We start from the raw sequence: 20,373 nt of genomic DNA, 5'->3' as shown, positions 1-20,373 counted from the left end.
CACTGTGAGGACCTGGTGTGTTTGTAGGCATAAAGAAAGTCAGAGATCAATGGCTTAATAACAACACCAGAGTTAATATTCATCAGGGTGTTCTCAGGGGCCAAGCTTTGGTTGAAATGCTAAACTGGTACAATGTTTTTAAAGGTACAGTGTGCAAAATCTCACCACTAGATGTCAGGAGATTGCAAAAGGACAAATACACAAACTGTTAGCCAGCGTTACTGAAACTGTCTGTTTTTTAAGTCTAACATTAGCTGACATTATGTTAGCAATTGTGAAAATAGATAAATGTTTTAGAGCCGTGACTTCAGTTCAAGAGATAAGCCTTGAGGTGAGGAGGTGAACATGAGGGTGGAATGAGAGGAGTGGTGATGGGGGATAAAGACAGAATGAGAAAGACGCGTCATACAGCTACAAATGTTAAATGATCAAAAATTGTTTGAAAGAGTTTGTGAACTTTAAATTAAAAGTAACATATAAGTCATACTACGTGTGTGGCCATTCTCTAACCACACACATATCCACATTTAGGCAGAACATCCATCTCAGTCCATCTTAGTTACTGTATTTAAAATGCTGGGGCAATGTGGCGGCTTCCACAAACTGATACCTGCTCCCATTTACTTTTAATGGATTAATTCTAAGTTTATGAGAAAACATCAATTTGTTATGCATTAATCAATGTATATTTATGAGTAAAACATTCTGGATTTCTATTAAGTCATCTTTAAAAAATTACTGACTGTGCCTTTAAAGCCAAGTAGCACTAAAACACCGGTCACATCATATACTATTACATAATTAACTGACTCAGTTACTGCTACCTGACTTAGAGAGGGGCAAGGGTACTTTACTTTTTTAGATCATACAGTCTGGGTGTCGATATAATGGAAAACCAGGGAATGGGCTAAATGGACTGGTAGTTACAGAAGTGATTGTTTACTCTGAGCACCTGCTCACAGCTGATTTCAAAACACCAAGACTGTGATGGCATAAAAATATTCAAATCAAGGCTTTGTGAAAGGACTTTACAAATCAGCGGGTGACATAATGCTTGCTACATCCTTTTTTTTCCCACTGTAAAACAAGAAGAATGAACTCCTGCTGTGGCCTCACAGGTTCAGTGCTTACCATTTCCTAACTACTTTCCTTTGCGCTGCCATGATTGGCGGAGGCAGACCGTACGGAGGTGTGTGTTGGATCCAGGTGCGGACACAGGCGAGGAGACAGAACTAACTTTAACAAAAGGCGAGCCTTTATTATGGCTGATACAGGGGGCAACATAAAGCAGCACGGGCAGTGGCGAAACTAAACTAGAACCTACACTGGGAAAACTAAACTAAGAAAACTGTGACTTAACTATGACAAAGTAGGAAGACTGGCAATGACTATGAGCAGGACCTTGTGCAGAGTGCATGATGAAACACATGAATCACTTACAGGAACATGAACTGCACAACAATCCTGAAACCCCTTAACCTGACATGACATGAGGGATGTAACACAGACGACACGACACTGACAAAAAGAAACACGGGGCTTAAATACACTGAGGGATAACGAGGGAAATGAGACACACAAGGAGAGCACGGCTGGGAGTAATCTGACATGACAAGACCAAGGGGAAGCGAGACTCAATACATTGACATGGGACACAGACTTTCAAAGTAAAACAGGAAACATAACAGACGCAAACTTGACTAGGGAATACAGCAGACCATAGAACACAGAAACAGAAACCAAAAGACTAGAAAAGATAAACTATGACAAAATCAAAACTCAATAATGATACAAAACTCAAAACACTGGGTCGCCGACCCAGGACCGTGACATGCGCAGGTTAACTCAATACAAAGACACCCTGCCACCCCATCACTGGCTCTGGACCCCCATGTGCCACCTTATTTGAAAAATCCTAGAAAAGCTCCTGTTTAAAACTACATTTAATAGTTGCTAAGAATATACAATAGACATTCAATGCACTGTTAATAATGAGTTTACTAATATCTACCCTCTGTTCAAGAAGCTGGAATCCCCCAGGCTACAAAGTAAAGCTATCCTGGAAAAGGTCATCTTCATAGTCAGAAGGCAGGACGATTTACACCGACTACTCCTCCTTACAAAAATGTCTCTTAGCCTACTTTTAGAAAGAATTTGGCTGTTATTGTGGCACAGCTGTGCACCCTTTCATCAGTTTGACACATACCTCTTCATCACAGGGCTGGAGTCAGTGAGCAAACTTTTCTGATGTCCTAGCAGCAAGAAGCATCTGCGAAGACACTGCTCGTTTCATCAGATAATAGAACAGCCTGTATTACATATCATTATTATGGCTTCATGCTCACTATGGGATTTATTTTTGATAATCAATGTGAACATCTATTCACTTTCACAACGCTCTGAAAGGCATTCATGGAAGAGCTCATTTGTAGAAGCAGCAGCTTTGTTCTGTCTGTCCTAATTTTCTTTTCAAATCTCTCCGTGCCTTGTAGACCGGCTCATACAAATAAGGCTGTGATGGAAAGAACATGCTGTGGATGTACTCATGAAGGCTCAGTCAGGCCCAGCCTGTGCTTTGGAGCACAATGCGGCAAACTCACAACATAGGTGTCTATGAGGTGGACTGCACTATAGACAGTATATAAAAGATTGCCATAGCCACTGGGATATCACAGATTGGTTTCAGACTTTGTGTTGTTTTGGAGGCATAACATTATCTTTTTGGATGCAGCTATGCTGATACTAGAGCCAGAAGTGATCATAACTGGACAACACAGTTAGTAACTAATGCTAGCAAGGTTGTTTAGCATGCTGCACCAAAAAAAACAACTTAGCTACAGCTGCCTGTGTTAAGATGTCTGTCATATTTTGTATTTTAAATACATAACGGCGGTACATGTATTCCGTTACTCCCCAACACTGCTACCAAGTTGCAATATGTGAAATATAAGCTCAAGCTATGCAGAGTATCTCAGCTCAATCTCAGTTTGAGTAACTACATAAAAATTAATCTTTCGAGAACCACCGCAGCATGACCTTCGTTCATACTGCTGGGGGCGCTTCCTTATACAAAACTAGCTGAGAAACTCAGCAGGACACAGCAGAGAGAAACTTGTTGGGTCGAGAAACTGCACCCAGCTATCTCACGCCCTAGATGATTCATTATGCATGAAGGTCTGGGTTCTTTTGTAGAAAATCAATAAGTGCATCACGTCTGAATTATTAAACAGCAACAAGACCTGCACACACGTCTGAGTCGACCGGTTGTTTACACCAGTGGTGGCCAGTGACTAGGAGTTTCACGAATTAGGACAAACACAGATGAATTAAACATCAGAGCGGTTTCCGCTCTAGAATCCCCGCCACCGCCGCGCCTCTCAGAGCGTATGATCCATCAAACAGAGTGAGGACACGCGGGGGCCATCGACGCTGACTGATGGAACTGATAAGGATGAGAGCTCTGTGCAAGCAGTCACTGAGTGGCAGGCGTGAGCCGAAGGAAAGACAAAACACAGACTATTCCCAGAACAAATGATGAAGAAAAGGTCTTGTTAAGCTTTGAAAAAGACACAGAAGACAAAAAGTGGTTCATGATTAAGTCTATTTTCAGATTTGTTTTCTCAGAAGATTACAGCCATTGGAGGAATTATTTCCCCACTTAAAAAAAAAAAAAAAACTACATTAGGAGGATAAAAGGCAAAAAATTATTGAATCATTTTGATTTTTCATTATAAAAAAAAAGACACAGTCACATAATTTGCAACAGTTAAAGCAGAATTGCTAAAAGGTCCCAGTCTTCTTCGGGCTTGTTTTGAAAAAGCCTCCACGTGCAGCACTCAGCTTCCTTCATTCATCATGTCTGCTGAAATCATGTCGACCAGCGTTGAAAAGACAAAAGCAAGACACGACGTCACAGACAAAGCGTGGTCATTTTCTTCCTCTCCATGTATCAGATTCTGCAGCAGCTAAATAACGCAGATTGCCTCTGACTGTATATCAAAATAAATCTCTTTCCTTCATTTGTTAGAGCAACAAAGTGATTAGCATTTTCACAGAATTTTCAAAAATAGCCTTACAACATTTCCATAAAAAGTACACTGCTCCTCCTTCATCAGCAAATAAAAGAATTCAGCTTTTTAGTGTTTGTGTCCTCGTAAAGCTGCTCGTTGCATTCTCTGAACTAATGATCGCGTTGCATTGCTTTTACCTTCTGACTCAATCTGAGTGGCTGTTATCAATCCGTTCCTGCGTGTTTGTTAGATCAAATCAAAGCCTCTCTGATAAGTGGTTCATCTCCGTGCTGAGAGACACTTGGCTTATCATCGACCGTCAGGGTACAAGTTACAATTTTTATTTTAGGGTGGTTTTTGTTTTGTTTAGGGACTGATGAGCTCTACATAAACATGAAAAAAAAAAAAATCAATTTTGGTCGTTACTTGACAGAATTCAGTTTTTCTGAGCCATTTAAAGTGGGCAGGGCTTCTGCTCACGTTTCATACAACAGATTTATATTCTTGGACTCTACTTCAGAGGTTTTGTAATATTTGCTGTTCAAGAAAATCCTCATTTACCTCATGCTGGAGCAGCTCAGGCCAAACACAAGCCCTCCCCTCACTTTAAGCCTTCTGACTGGTTGCCTCTCACAAACAGTAAGTTTGTACAGTAGGTGGGTGGGACTTAAATGACCATATTAGGGATATCTGACATCATCAGCCATCAGCTATCCTCTATAACAAACTGCTTTGGTTTAAGAATCCCATTTTAATAATGGTGGCTATATTTTCCCTGCGCATGCTGTACACCAGTGTTTGTCAGTAGTTATGTTTTTTTGTAATAGTAAATGATATTTTTTCACTCTTGCATCTACCTAAAAGGGTCAGTTTACACTTTTTTTCTTTTTTTTAAAAGCTACTTTTCATTTCCACCTGTCACATCTGCCACTCTCACTTCATGAGCAATGCTCTGGGTGCTGAAAACAGAAGAAAATCTCCACAGTGTCCTGCAGGTTGCTTGCTAAAGCTAATGGGACAATTATGTTTTGTGACTTGGGTGAAATAACTCTTTAATGGGAGACATCAGCTGCTTTATTGTGGCGGTAGATGGCAGTAAGTAAGACCAAGTCAGAGAGAGACAGACTGAGACAAAGCTTCCTTTATCTGTTTCTCTTCAGCTCCAACATTCCTCTCATTCTGCCGGGTACGACCTGACCATGACCAACGCTGGCTGTGCCTCTGTCTCGCTGTCCTCTGGGAGCTCTTTGATATTTTCTAAAGTCAGTGTATCTCTACAAGGACAGCAGGTCACTCACTGAGGCCACTCGCAGAAAATGGGTTTTTTTCAGTGTCTGGGCATTGGGATCTTTGTGTTCACTTTCCACAGTTCAAAAGTCCACTTTAATCCACTCGCACAGATCTGCAGAACAGATGCTCACACAGTAGTGTTATAAAAATACAGCTTTGCTTGTGCTACAATAACCATGGCAACTTGATTGTGCTACTCTTACAGTGATAAAAAAAAACCCTTTCTGAGTCAGAAAGTTTCAAATGCGAACTGCTAAGACAAAGGTATTAATACACAGGCTTTGGGTTCTTTTTTCCAGAGCCGATGAAGTGAAAGTAAATGAGAGAGAATCTCTTCTGCAGAAATCTTCGCTCCTGCTTTCTCACTAAAATAATGTGACAAAAAACAGCATGTCTGACTGAGCCAATCGCTTCTGTCTTTGGTCTGTCACTTAATGATCTGCTCAAATAAAAACGCACCTCTTTCATCTCTTTCTGCTGACAGCTAATTATCCTGCTCCTCCTCAGCTCAGAAACAACTTTCCAGCAGCCCTCCCTCCAAAAGCTGCCCGTCCCTCCACCCGTCTCTCTTTCGACTCTCCATCAGGATTTTGTGGAGATCACTGGAATTTGCTTTCAGTTCAGCCACAGTGGGAAGATGATTTTGGAAATCTTTATCATGTTGGTGTTTCAGTTATGGTCAAATTATGAGCCTGGATCCAAACACACAGCTCCTTCGCCTTCCAGGCAATAAAATTTTTATGGTACAAACAGTTGCTGAGTTACAACAATTCTGCAAAGATGAGTGGTTCAAAATTCCTCTACAGAGCTGTAAAAGACTCATTGCCAGTTATTGCAAACGCTTAATTGCAGTTGTTGTTGCTAAGGGTGGCCCAACCAGTTATTAGGTTTAGGGGGCGAACGCTTTTTTTACACAGGGCCATGTAGGTTTGGATTCCCCCCCCTCCCCGAGCTTGGTTCTGCCGGAGGTTACTTCCTGTTAAAAGGGAGTTTTTCCTTCTCACTCAAGTGCTTTCTCATCAGATGTCGTCTGATTGATGGGATTTCTCTCTATAATTGTAGGGTCTTCACCTTACAAGAAAAAGCGCATCGAGGTGACTGTTGTTGTGATTTGGCGCTATATAAATATAACTGAAACAAAAGTTTAAGTGTGTTCCAAAAATCCATTTTGGAGAAAGTTCTCTTCCAGGTTGGCTCACGAAGGAACAGGGATCATTTCTTTAGGGTGAAGCTGAGGGTCAAAAGGCTTCGCCCTCCTGCATTAGAAAGTGCTGCGTGACATTTCATATCGACTGAACTGAAAGGAAATTCCTCGCTAACCTTTTCCATCTTACACATTCACATCCTTTCCGCCTCTTCACCCCTCACTTCCGTCTTCTTTTCCCGAGCCTGCGCCTAACTCCTAACACTTGAGTTTTATGTTAAATGAGTCTAAATGTACATTATAGCTGCAGCAGCGTTTGTATGATTTATACCAAAAATGCAATGAAATGTCCCTTTAAATAGAGCGAAAATATCGTGGTGCTAAATACAATAGTGTTTTATCTTAATACTGATAAAATAATATAAAATTTAATGTTTGTGGTTACACTTGCCAATAACTGTCTGTAACATTTTAGCCCATTTAAAGGATATTTCATCTCACTTAAAACATTCATTGTTACATCATCATTACATTACTGAGGAAGACATGATATGTTAGACACCTGATATACATAAGAAATACACAGTGAATAAATCAGAAGCATTAAAAAACTGCACAAAAAAGAGTCCCGCTTATTTCCTGCTGCTCATTCATTGTCTCATGCTGGTCAGTTTTTATTTTCATTCATTAACAAGATTCTTGAAGCGCCCAGCTGACCTCAGATCAGCCGTGTTAGAAAGCAAGGCGTAATTACCGTGACCTTTCAGCTAATCCCACATCCGGAAATCAGATTAAAAAAAGATAAAGAGCCCTCGGTTCTGGAAGTATGTGTTCCCTTTTCCTAAAGTAAAGCCCAGAGAAGATCGAGTTGAAAAATTGAAAAGTGGCAGTGAATTTTTGATTTGCAGTACTCGCTGCAGTCTGTTTGAATTACCTCCACACACATTTCTGGGATGGACACTAAGAGAAAAACTTCAAATGCTTTTTGAAATCTACTGAACTGGTTATTTGGCCGCAGCTCTGTGTGTTACTCAAACGACAGCAGGTCTGGATGGTGCTCCATGTCTTCAGTGCTCCCTCCAGTGGCTTTGCTACAGGGGGCGCCATTCCCCAGCAGGACATCCTCGCCCAGGCTGATGCGGCAGGGAGTTTTGCCCGAGCAGGGAGTGGAAGCCAGCCGCGAGTCTGGCCCCGGCGCCTTCTGCCAGATATCGCATTGTTTGGCTTTGGACTCCAGAGGGGGATCTTTATTGATGAGGTCTGGTACAGAGAGCTGGAGCTGGAGCCCGTGTTCATCCATGCCTTCATCAGAGCTTCCCACTTCTACGCCATCCTCTTCTCCACCTATCACTGTATCCACGTTGTCATTGATCTCAGCTGTCTCAGAATCAGCTCCGGGTTTCCTCTCTGCTGGGCCCGATGACCTCTTTTCCTCCTCCTTTCCCTGTTGCTGCTCCTCCTCATTCCTTATCTCCTCCTGAGTGATGGGGGATGTCTTCTCAGGGGAGGAAGGGAAGGAGGAAGAATCCACAGGGTCGGGGGAGGAGACCACGGGGTCAGAGGAGATCATCATGTCCTGGGTCGTCTTCAGTGCTCGAGGGAGGCGCTTCTTCCCCGATGGGGGTGGAGGGTCCAGCCGAGGGAAGGAGTCAAAGGAGGTGATGTGGCTGGAATAGAAGAGAGGAATAAAGGTAGGGGGAGAAAAGGGAAAATGGAGATTAAGGGAGGCAACGAAAGACAGACAGAGAACGTTTAAGTGGTGACTACAGTTGAAACTTCTGCCATATGCTGCCACAAAGAAGAAATCGATTCCTAAACATATTTTATGCTGATGAAGTTTAGCTGCTTGAATTGACCAGAGCTGTTCAAGCTTAAACAGCATGTTTACAGCCTCATGACTCCCCTTGGTGGTCGTCATGGCAGATCATCAACCTGCTTCTCAGCCTATCCCTAGCATCTATCCCTCTGCACGCCTTCCTTCACTACATCCATGAATCTTCCCTGCGCTCTTCCTCTTTTCCTCCTTCCTGGCAGCTTCATCTTCAACATCCTTTGTCCAAACAATCTAAGTCTTGCCTCTCTGACTTTGTCTTCATACCGCTCGATCTTTCCTGTTCTCTCCCAACAGAAATCTTCAACTCTGCCACCTCCAGATTCAGTCTCTCTTTCAGTGGCACCCTCTATAAGCCATAAATTATAGTGTAGCAGGTCTACTACCATCATGTAAACCTTCCCTTTCACTCTCACCACTATCCATCTGTCACAAATTGCCCCTGACATTTGTCTCCACCCACTCCACCCTGCCTGCACTGTTCTTCACCTCTCTCGGGCACTGTCTGTTGCTTTACAAAAACAATTTAGGCTCTGATAGATAGTTTCCTCCTTCATAACAACGTTACGTTGTGTAAAACATCCTAGAACTGCATTTGGATGCAGATAAAAGCAGATGACCTGTCACAGAGCCTACATACAGGCACAAACACTGAAGCTAGGGTTTGTAATAACTAAGGAAGCAATCCATACATAACCCATATGTAATGCTGCATTTACAATAGGCACAAACTATTCAGGCAAAGAAAAAATGCAGCAAAATGAACTTCAGATTTTGCAGTCGGTACACATTAAAACTGTGGGCGGGACTATGACTAAACATGTCAAGAAAAATTGACAGCTAATTGGCTGATGGCCCCGCTGTGCAAAATAATAGAATCCTGTCAGGGGCCGTTTGTTGCATCAAAGAACCACCAATTGTTTCATATTTTAACTGAATGAAACTTTGTCGAACAAAGGCCATCCAAAGTTTGCATGCCGCTTCAGCTGATAGAAGAATGAAACCTGGCAGGATGACTCAGACTTCAAAGCTGCTCTTGACTAATAAGAACAAGCTGAGTGACGGAGGAGGAAGGCGGCTGGAGAGAAGCTACAAGAGCTTAAACCTACGTTCGCTCGTGTTCGGAGCTCCTCACTGAGTTCAGTGAGCGTGTTTACAAAAAACACTCTAAATTCTTAAGCTGTTCCAGACGACGTCAGCACGTAATCCTGTAGCTAGAGGCCAAGGCGATCACAAATTATTACTGTTGTGTGACCTTTCACTGCAGCTGACAGGTGGAGACAGTTCAATAAGCACTGCTGTGCTGTCTGTCCTCAGAAAATGCACCTTTTTGTCACAAAAACAGCATCATTAACATCAAAAACCCAAGAAAAAAACATAAACCTTGTTAAGGAGGTCAGAGGCTTTGCAGGACTTGCGTTGTCTGGGGAACAGGGGAAGGTCCTGCGCACCTCATCTCATGCATTCACGTTTCAAAAATGAGAAGTGAGTCAGCTATAAGTCTGCCGAACCAGCTGGTGGTCCAGAACAATCTTTAGATCGCTGCTAAATGAAGCTAAATCTGTTCTGGGTGCAGCGAATGGAGATAAATGGAACCTGAGCGGCTGAAAAATGACTTTTACTCGGCCAATCTTCAGGAGAACAGACGAAAAATCCTCCAAAGTACGTTTATGAGAGTACATAAACATGTCAAATCGGCATATTCAAAAAACAAAAAATAAAATAAACCCCCTGAAACTGAAAACTTCAAAGTGAAAAACTGGCTTATTCAATTCCAGGCATCTCCCAGGCACCTCTGATGTATCATCATTAATTTAAAGCCACATTTCACAGGAAAAATCGTAAATTATTCACCTTTTCTGACCCACAGCCCAATTCTGCAGTGATAGATATGTCCTCTGCTCAGTATAGGTAATGGAATATTTTTGAATAAATTAAAATAATGTCTTTCAGTGGGTTTATTAATTAATTAGACGTGTGGAAAGGCCTCCGAGTTTCACATATTCATCCTAAAATCTTTTGACGTAGAAGCCTGTTAATTATTTGGGGGGAGCGGTTTGCTCAGTATTAAGATGAAGTATGAATGTGTGTGTGGATATGAGGGTGCATACCTGCTGGCAGCAGTCTCACTGAGTTGCTCCATGCAGCTCCAAACTGCACCAACATTCTTGTTGACCTCCGTGACCCCAATGTCTCCGAGGTTGCTGGGCTCTTTTCTTCTTAGCAAGTCATTGACCTGAAAGAAGGATAGACGAGAAGGAGAGAAAGGTTTAACCTTTGCAGGTAGTTTTGATACAAATGTTTATCGGCTCAGCTGAAAGAATAAAAAGAGCTTAAACCTGTGTTCCTTTCAATAAGTCACACTATATGAGCTTATTTCAAAGGGTAAAAGAATACAGGACCTGCTGAGCTCAATGTCCCGTTTCTGCTTGTGTCGCACTAACCTTTGCCCCGACTGCCTTGCCCAGGTTAATGGCATTTTTCAGCCTCTGCTGTCCTCCAGAGGAGGGCGAGTCCACACAGCTGGACCCCGGGTTGGAATTAGTCGTCGCCGCGGCGCGCCGGGTCGAGGACGGCCCTGGCCTCGAGGTCTGGGGACTCTGCTGCTGCGCAATGGAGTTCTCAAACATACTTTGATCAACTGTTCACAAAAGAAAAATGGAGAGGGAAAGAGCAGAAAGGGAGAGAGAGAGAGGGGTAGGTGAATACACAGTAGGACTTCAAAAAAAGAGCATGTCTGCTTTTAAAAGAGCATGCTGCAAAGCTGCAGGCCTTTCAAGTCTTAGGCAATACTGGTGGGATTTTTTACTCTGGGATGCACTAACTTGGATCTTGAGAGAAAACAAAGAAATATTCCACTGAAACGAACACTTCTGATTGGTGTTTTAAAAAGTTCTTTTATTTTTTTCCCCTTCCAAACTACTGGGCAAACTTTTCTAACCAAATTCATCTTTTGTAGAGTGTTTCTTCAAACATGTCACGTTCTTATGACGCGCTCTGCAGCTTTGCATTGTAACACGACGATTCAAAGGTTTTTCATGACAATGCATTTACATGGGAGGGATCTAGGTGGCAAAGCGTAGTAGATCCACTGATATCACAGAATAATACATAAAACAATACAACAACAAAATAACACCACTGCAGCAACACATGCACAAACATAGGCGGGAACGATCAAGCAGAAAAATACAGGATGAGAAAAAGCAAAAAAACCAAAACAAAACAAAAAGGCAGCTCAGGCTCAGTCCACTTAAGACAGACGATCTTACCTCTTGGAGAGAAATAGTTCTCGGAAAGCATTCAGTAAGACACAAAGTATCAGATATCAATCATTGTACTAGTCAAGCTGTTTCTGCTTAGTCATACAGTACTGCTACAAGGGGACACTTTGGGGAAGGCAACAGCTAAAGAGCACAGCTGCAGCTGTGTACGCATATCTGAAAGGTACATTGTCTTCATCAGATAAATGTGGAGAAAATATAGCTATTTGGAATCAGATGGCGTATCAAAGGGTAACCTTGACTTCTCTTGTGCACACACAAATATTTCACTTGCCATCCCAATCAGGAGATCTGCAAAAAGCCCATTAGACAAAAGGCCAGAGGAAATGTGATCTGATATTATGAATCAACTGGATACAGAGGGCATCGACTTCAAGGAGAGAGAAAGAGCTAAGTGAAGAACAGAAAAGGATACGTGTTGTTACTTCAGAGCGCGAAGAAGGCAGAGAAGAGAAGTGCAAAGAAAAAGAAATGTCAAACTTGGAAGTACGATCGAAACCTTACAGATAATCTTACTATTTTGGCGCCACCTGGTGGGTAAAATCAAACCAATAAACAACAACAGTCCTCATCTGTAAATATCTGGTGCCACAGCAGTTGTGTGTTTTTAAGAAAGTGGCAATGTTCAGCCCGTTTTCTGAAACAGCCCAAACATTTGCACAATATTAACTGCACTGATTTTCAAATATCTTTAGCATTTGCAGCAGTAAATATAAGCAAAGTGACGATGTGACCTCAGGCTTAGAAAATTAGAATATTTCAGTATTTTCTGATGTTATATATCTCAAACCTTTAATTGGTTCAACAGGCAATCAGTTAGTGGTTTATGTGATACTTAACAAAAACAATATTGCAGAAAATAATGCTCTTTAAGAGTTAGCTAATACGGTACATCAGCGAGCAAGTCATTAGCATCACTAACCATAACTCTGCACTTCCTGCCACCAAATAAGTGCTTATTATGTGTGCATCATTCTAAGTTTCTGTGTATTGGCATGACTGCGATTTATGCTTTTGTGTTCCACAAACACACTTTTTTAAATAATTCAACTAAGCATTTTTCCACAAATGACAAACAGGTTCTTGACATTGCTAACAAATGGTATACTGGCACAGATTTGCTTAATTAAAGCTGTGATGAAACTGGAAGGCTAATTTATGAATCTTTCTGGAATGTTTGGCCTGCCTGCGAACATTATTCTTATCTTCTGACTGTTTGTCAAGGTAATCAAGTGATCTGGATCAATAGTCTCCTGTTCCATTGGCCAAAAAACATCCTTGTTGATCCCACCAGACAATGAGGCCACACACTTCTACATTACCTTGCAATGGAGAGTCAACGGAAAGACCTTGTAATGTAGTAACCCCACAGCAGCCTGTGAAGGGCACCAGGAGGAGAGGTGTTTGTGACACAGCCTCCATTGTACTCTGAAAAATGTATGTGTAAGTCTCAGCGTTAAATGTTTTTGCAGGTTTCCTCTCTGCATGGTGAAAAGGTGAAACCCGCTGTTTGAAAATGAGCCAGAGTGTCACTGGCTGGCTCATTTACACACAGATGCAGTTAATCATCACTATTTATGGGCATTTCACTGCTGGACAGTCCCCGAGCCAGCTCTGAACCTCTGTTGCTTTTATGGCTCACTAAAATGAATGCAAATTCAAAGGCTTTCCATTGTGTTAAAATGCCAGCATTTCCACTGGGACAGGAGGTCAGCTCGTCCTGGCTAAATATACCATCAGTGAAACACAAAAGACTTAAAGGTTTTTTAAAAAAAAAAGATATTTAGTCTTCATGGACATTACTGGCAATGCATTTCTAAGTGTAGTGCTGGATGAATGCATTTCCTGCCAGCAGTTTATATTAAATGGACAATGAGGACATGTGTGACCTTCCACGCATCTTCCAAAATATGCAGCTGCTTTAATTAAATATATAGACGTTCCCATTCATCTCCATGTTCAAAAAGCAATCCATCACACCAAACAAACAATTAACCTGTTTGATCCACCCAGTCAAAGGCAACCCATCTAGGGTCAGAGTCAGATTAATGGCCATCCCTTTTTAACCTCTTTATATAGAATTTTCTCCTGTTTGGAAAGCCTAGATTGAAAAGCTTTAAATCATTATCAGCGATAACCTTATCCTAATTCTGTATTCTGGAGAAAGGCAAAGCGGATGTCTTTTGGAGTGTGTCATTTAGAATAGTTATTCTTTGCTCCCTGAATGCCAAGACTTGAGAGAAAAATTTTATGAAAGTAAAAATAATATATTCATTAGGGATGTACGCGATTAGTTGACTAATTGTTGCTACTGGCACTAGTCGGTACCAGACGTGGTAGTCGTTTAACATTTGATTGATGCCCAGTGTCGGTAAATTGCTGTGTCTTAAATGTTATGGAGCCATCTGCCAGCAGATGGAGCATCGTTGATGAGAAAGGCCATAAATCTTTAAGCTATGTTTTCATTATTGTTATTATTATTGTTAGTTGTTTTAAAGGAAAAAGAATGTGATTGTGGATACAACGGACAGAAAAGAACTTTCTCTGAAGGGTGGCTGGCTGCTGCCTTAGGGATGAGGAGACAGTGAGGAGTTCAGTCAGTTGGTGGGAGGCTTAGGGTAGAGCCCTTATACCTCCACATTGAAAGGAACCAGTTCGAGTGGTTGCCTACTGGGTAAGGTGTTCCGATCGGGCATGTCCTACCAGGAAGAGACCCCAGGGTAGACCCAGGACACTCTGGAGAGACTCTTCTTCTTCCTTCTTCTTCCTTTTTGCACATATAATGTGCAATGTTTATATTGCATAATGCAACATACCAAACAGCAGCATTTAAATTATGATTCATTAATGAAGAAAAACAATAGACATTTTTTGTCACTGTCTATTAAACTGCCAGGAACAGTTGCCGGGAACATCACTAGTTAGAGTTAGGGTTAGGGTTGGGATCAGCAGCAATGATGACTGAAGTGATGATACGAAAATGTAGGTGACCTTATTTGAAAGGTAACCAGTTTCTAAAAAAAGATTTTTTAAAAAACCCAACATGGCAGTGTGGTTATATTTCAAACACTAGGCCTGGACGATTAACTACAATACATTGGTTAAATCCATCCCATGTTTCTTTGTGGGGCCTTGTGATACCATTTTAATTTTAAATGGAAAATAAAGTGGTGGAATCACTCTTATCTCTAAACAAATGGGATCTCTGATCACCTTCCAAAACAAGTGTCTGCTTTCATTAAATATGAATCATTTTACCATGCACCTCTCTATGTCCCACAGTCCAACATACTTACATCACAGTCCAAAAATAAGATGATTATCTATTATCTTAAGTTTAATACTACACTTTGTGCTTCCTCTGGGAGTGTGACACCTAACGTAACCGTGTGTATTCAGCATCTTAATGTACAATACCATGCCAGGCATTTTTTAGACTTGTAGTCATCATGCACTACCATCAGGAGGGACTCTGATCGTCCCAAATTCCTTGTACCGTGGGACAATGAGCCCAAACATACAGCCACAGTTATAAAAAGTGAAGAACAAGGAGTCCTGCTACAGATACTATGATCCCCACAGAGCTCTGATCTCAACATCATGGAGCCAGTCTGGGATTGCACAAAGAGACAAGAGATTCTGAGAACCTGAATTCATAAAAGAACTGAGGGAAATTCTCAAAGATGTGCGCAAACTCTTACATTCCAAGTATTCCTGTGCTTGAAAGTAACGTTTCAACAACACTGGATCCATTTGAGTTCTATACCAAAAAAGCAACAACATTTATCCTACTTTGAAAAGAAAATATTTAAGAATTCAAAAGTCTGAAACTTAATACAGCTGTGAGACGTGCTCCCCTGGTAAAACAAAGGCTCACACAGGTAGAAATCCAGTCTGCATGATGGATTCTTTTCAAAGTTAGAAGAAAATAAGATTTGAAAAATAAACACCAACTAAAATAATGTCAGAGCAACATGTAAACAGCGCACAGACACACAGTCTCTGTATCTCTACGTCATAAAATCAAACCCTTCTGAAACCCTACACCAAAATCTGACGTGCATCTCCCAAGAAATCAAAAAAGAGCCTACAGCTATAGTGACCAGCCTGTTCAGTCCTGGTGATTCTGCTTGTGCATTTCCAACTTTCTCTTCTCAGTTTTTGAATTCGTCAGTGAGAGACTGACTAACATCATCTCAATATGAGAAAAAAATGATCAATAGATGGACTCACAAATCCAATTCAATTCAACTTATATTGTGCCAAATCACAACAGCCACCTCAAGGTGGTTTATATTGTAAGGTAAAGACACTACAATAATACAGAGCAAACCCCAACAGTCAGATGATCTCCAACAAGTACTTGGCAACAGTGGGAAGCTCTTGCTATCAGTTTACACCGCATAGAAAACATGGAAGATGACCACAAGGTAATCAACACATACAGTAACACAGCAGCACGAGCATGAATGCGGGCAATGATGTCGGCCTCTTGCATTGGTTATGTCGTAGGCTCTACACAGATTCCCAGCAAAAATCTAAATTCAAAGCAACCTCTGTGAAGCCCACATTAAAAAGCAAATTCTTTTGCTTAGGTGGTTTCAATCATGGGGAGACGCAGCGGTGTGGTGGTTAGCGCCGTCTCCCTGGGTGCTCCCCACAGTCCACAGACATGCATGGGGTTAGATTAACTGGTGCAACTGACTATAGGAAGGTAAGCATGAATGGTCTACGTGTTGGCTCTGAAACAGATGTTGAGGTTGTACACTGGCACAGCGCCCTGTGACATGGACATGGATGGGCTCCAGCCCCACCGCGACCCTGAACTGAATAAATGAACAAAAAATGGATGGATGGTTTCAATAACAAATAAAAGGCACTTCCTTCATTACCAGCAAACTGGCAGATTTCAGTGAGTCCAACTTCCTCCTGACAGGACGCTCATTCACAGCAGCTTACGAGCTGTTCTGTTTGATTTGTCATTCCCTGTGTTGAGATTTACTTCCAGCCTCTTAACCGAGAATTTCATTTGGCCTCTCACGGATGGGCTTCTGTGCCTCAGCCCCTGTGTGATCTCATATAAGGTCACACAGGTGTATTTCTATCCTACAAATCTAGCCTACTGAAGCCTTAGAATTAGACAAGTAGTGCAACTTAGATGTTAAAACCACAACAATGATGCAATGTCCCAGTTTCAAACTTTTACCACTTGCTGTGGTTTCAGTGTGCAGTCTGAAAAGCGAACCACGGATTAAAAAGCACAGGCCGAATTCCACAGTTAGAATGAAACTCGTGTGAGCCACAAGCTCCTGCATAATAACTAGAATAACGCACTGTCAGCATTTGCAAGTTGCATGCTTTGTAGTATTAATAGATGCTGGTGCAGAGACTTTCAGTGCCTGACGCTGAAAATGATTGGAGATAATGGCAACGCCCAACGCAGAAAGCATACAGTGGTTATAAGAACAATGAAAGAGCGACAGAGACACTCAAAGAATCCTGAACAAAAGTGTTTAAATGTAAACTTAGACACACTGAAGTCTTATAGTGTGTTGAATTAATGTGGAGCCTAAGCTGCAGTGAGTGATTTCATTGTTTGCATTTATACCCGTCTGTGGAACTGTGAAACTGAGAGGTTGACAGAGGATCAAATAAATCTCACACAAAACAGTGACTGAAACACAGACACGGAGAGAATTGATTGAGTCTATACACATAGTGTCAGAGCTTTGAAAATGACAATGAACACTAACTGCTCTTTTGGTCATGATCAAGCTAGATTCTATTACAGCTCATTACATTTTGCTTAACTGAGGCATTATCAATACACTGTGTTTATTCTAAGGAGCTTAGAAAGAAAAGCGTCTTGACTTCTTTAAGCTGCTTGAAAGAGTTTCAAGTTTCACGAGTTTCAAGCAACTTAAAGAAATCCAGACGCCTTTCTTTCTAAGCTCCTTAGACTACGATGACCTGGATGACAGAGAACCTTCACAGATACTGTGTTTAGACTCCGTATTACCAACAAACAGCTCTACTGCACTTACTGGGGTGTAGTTGCCATTCTGGGAAGGTGTGTGCCCAACCACAGTTTATATTCGAGCAATCTAATTAAAAATATGTCCTGCCCCCGACAATCAACAGCTAAAGAAGGCCAATATCGGCAAATCATGCTGTTGTGCATGTGCACAGCAGAAGAAGACATCACCTTTAACCATGTGATGGAAGATGGAAGTCTGCTGTCCTTGTTATGGCAGTGACATTTTTAGAGTGATCGTGTTGTACGAGCAAACGTGTTTGGATTCAGCCGTTAAGCCGTAATGTGGTAAAAACTGTATGCATGCATGGTAGAAATTTAACTTGCTGGGAAAAAACTTTTTAAACCTAATTTTGGAGAGAGACTTCACAAACTTTTGTAGCAGTTTTTAACTGCACAGGTGCTTTTTATACCTCAGACCTCAGACTGTTGCTGTTATGGCTCTGTACTCTGTCCTTTTATGCAGAACATCTTGTCTTTAAAGCAGCTTGTGGATAATTATTCAAGACAGTTTGCATTTTGATTCAGACTTGATCTGAAACTGTGCATGTGCAAACCCTTGATGGAGGTATGACTCAGAAAGGAGAGAGCATAAGTGCCGTAAATTGCCTCTGTGAGCTGTTTGAGACTCTGCTGCAGCTCCAGCTGCTGACTGTGTGGATGAGTGGACCAAACACTTGTCCCTTTTACCTCCTGCACTCCCCTGAAGAGACGCGGCACCATGTTTCAAATTCCTCTGCACTGAAAACTGAGATGTCTTCAGACAGAGGTTAAGAATAATCATATTCTGGAAAAAAAGAAGAAGAAGGTATAAATGTTAATCACTCCAGTTACTTTAAGTCAAAAAACTCCCACAGCCTGTTTGTTCAGTTCTGGAGGAGTGTGCACAATATTGACTTGTTTACTCCTTGTGCGCTTGCGTTTGTGTGCGTGAGTTGTCTTTTAATTACAAACACGCCTGAAGGACTCCATCTGTAATAATTATCGTTCATTAACGCTGAAATGAGGATTTTGTTTGTTTCTTCGGGAGCTGCTGTGGATTAACAGCATTATTCAGACAACAGCCAGATTAGACACAGAGACAGGGAAGCGTGCAAAGTGGGAAGGGGCTATTTTTAATGTGTAATCCGACGTGTAATCCCTCCCATCCTCATGTATACCACCTAATTAAAATAGCTTTTTTGATATCCAATCAATCCTGCACCCTGAAGAATAAGCAGGAAAGAGAGTGACGAAAGAAACAGGAGTAAAAACAGACATTTACTGAGCACCAAACAAAGGAGTCAACAAAACCAAAGAGCTCACTCCCACTCGTGTACTCGCTTTGGATGCTAAGCTGAATCCAACGTAACGCTCATGCAATCTTCTGCAATCTACAATCTTACAGTCTGACTGTAGGTCAATCTGTGTGTTTGAACAAAGGACGCCGTAAGAGAGTGGCGAGAGAGTCCACAGACAGTTCAGTGGCCGTCAAGTTAGATTAGGCTGTTCTCAAAAATGATTTGTATTCACATTTGTCTTAACACAACTTGTGGATTTTTCCAAAGCTGCATGCTGGCAGAGCTGGAAACAGCCATGCTGTGTGCAGGTGGAATAATGATGTTAAGAATTAATGGCAGAGTGTGGGTGTTCCTGATAGCATGGTCCAGATGTACACCCACTTTCTTAACCGTTTGGCCAATTCAGGGTCGGAGGGGAGCTGGAGCCTGTCCCAGCTGTCAGTGGGCACAGTGTAAAATAAAGTTTCTTCATTTCACCTTCAAGCAAATGATGCTTTTAGAGCTAAAATAAGTACTAAATAATTGACTATCACATTAAAAACAATGTGTTTATAGGGACTGTTTGGTTTATCATCTACAAATTTTGCTCACTAGAAAGCATCACTGGGGTGATGCTGGGCCTCAAGGACCAGCCTGCAGGACACTGGTCCTTGAGGCCTGGAGTTGGACACCCCGGCCACAAGCCAATCAATCAATCGCCACTGATTCCCATTTAACACTTTGAGGCTTTAAAATGTCAAAGCCAGTGGGTGATGTCATGAGTGTACTTTGGTTGGTGAGTAATAGGTTAATCAAACATACATTATAGATAAAGTTAATTACTTGGCTTCTCATGTGCTTTTGTTACTGAATGCACTTAATACATTGAAAAGCTTTTACCTCACTTTGCTGTAATAGGACCTGCTGTTTTCTGAACTGCAACATCACTTTTTAAAAGCAGCGCATTTTGTCAATACCTTTTAAGAAAAGCACATGATTTGGCTCAGGAAGATTGTACTTGTTATAGTCTTAGCAGGAATCAGGTAATAGCAGCATTTGGGAACAGCAGAGGTATTTGCTATGTGCTGGTAACCTTTACACCAGTGGGAAAAAAGTAGCTTTCAAGTGCACTCACACCTCAGCTTTGAGAAATGTTTATTCGAGCATTGAACTTGACTTCATCACTCCTACTTCCTCTGTAAAACAAATGTCCCTACATAGTCTATCTACAGCACCATGTTTAATCACTCATATTCAATCAGTCACTCACCTATCTGGTGTTTAATCAAGGTGTAATTACCTCTGACGCTTAATAGCACCTCAGCTCCTTAAATCCTGATTAAAGCTTTTGTCTCTGTGGTCATGTCCATTTTTCCACGCACATCTTCTATCTTAATAAGTAGTAATGCTGAATTATGATGTGATTATTGAGTACAGTTTTTATTATGTGGTACTGGTAATTGGCCAAATCAGTTTTCGCTGGCCTCCCAGGGAGCTCCCTGTGAGCTTGTAATCATCCCA

The 20,373-nt window shown here is 41.6% G+C and overlaps 1 protein-coding gene across 3 annotated transcripts in view; it reads right to left on the bottom strand.

Annotated features, from left to right (window-relative positions):
- Window positions 1–4,847: 4,847 nt before the first annotated feature.
- LOC120742865 (carboxyl-terminal PDZ ligand of neuronal nitric oxide synthase protein-like) overlaps window positions 4,848–20,373 on the bottom strand; it is a 228,495-nt gene continuing 212,969 nt past the window's right edge. For all 3 annotated transcript variants that reach the window (XM_040046334.1, XM_040046333.1, XM_040046335.1), the window contains exons 11-13: window positions 10,720–10,916; window positions 10,387–10,511; window positions 4,848–8,111 (exon numbers count right to left, since the gene is read on the bottom strand). In XM_040046334.1, the coding sequence (XP_039902268.1) occupies window positions 7,472–8,111; window positions 10,387–10,511; window positions 10,720–10,916 (962 nt within the window). In that variant the 3' untranslated portion in view covers window positions 4,848–7,471. The remainder of the gene's footprint in view (window positions 8,112–10,386; window positions 10,512–10,719; window positions 10,917–20,373) is intronic.

This window comes from Simochromis diagramma, unplaced genomic scaffold, assembly GCF_900408965.1.
Source record: "Simochromis diagramma unplaced genomic scaffold, fSimDia1.1 OVJJ01000553.1, whole genome shotgun sequence".
Lineage (NCBI taxonomy): Eukaryota > Metazoa > Chordata > Actinopteri > Cichliformes > Cichlidae > Simochromis > Simochromis diagramma.
The sequence above is the reverse complement of the archived record's forward strand: the minus strand, read 5'-3'. Positions and strand labels throughout refer to the sequence as shown.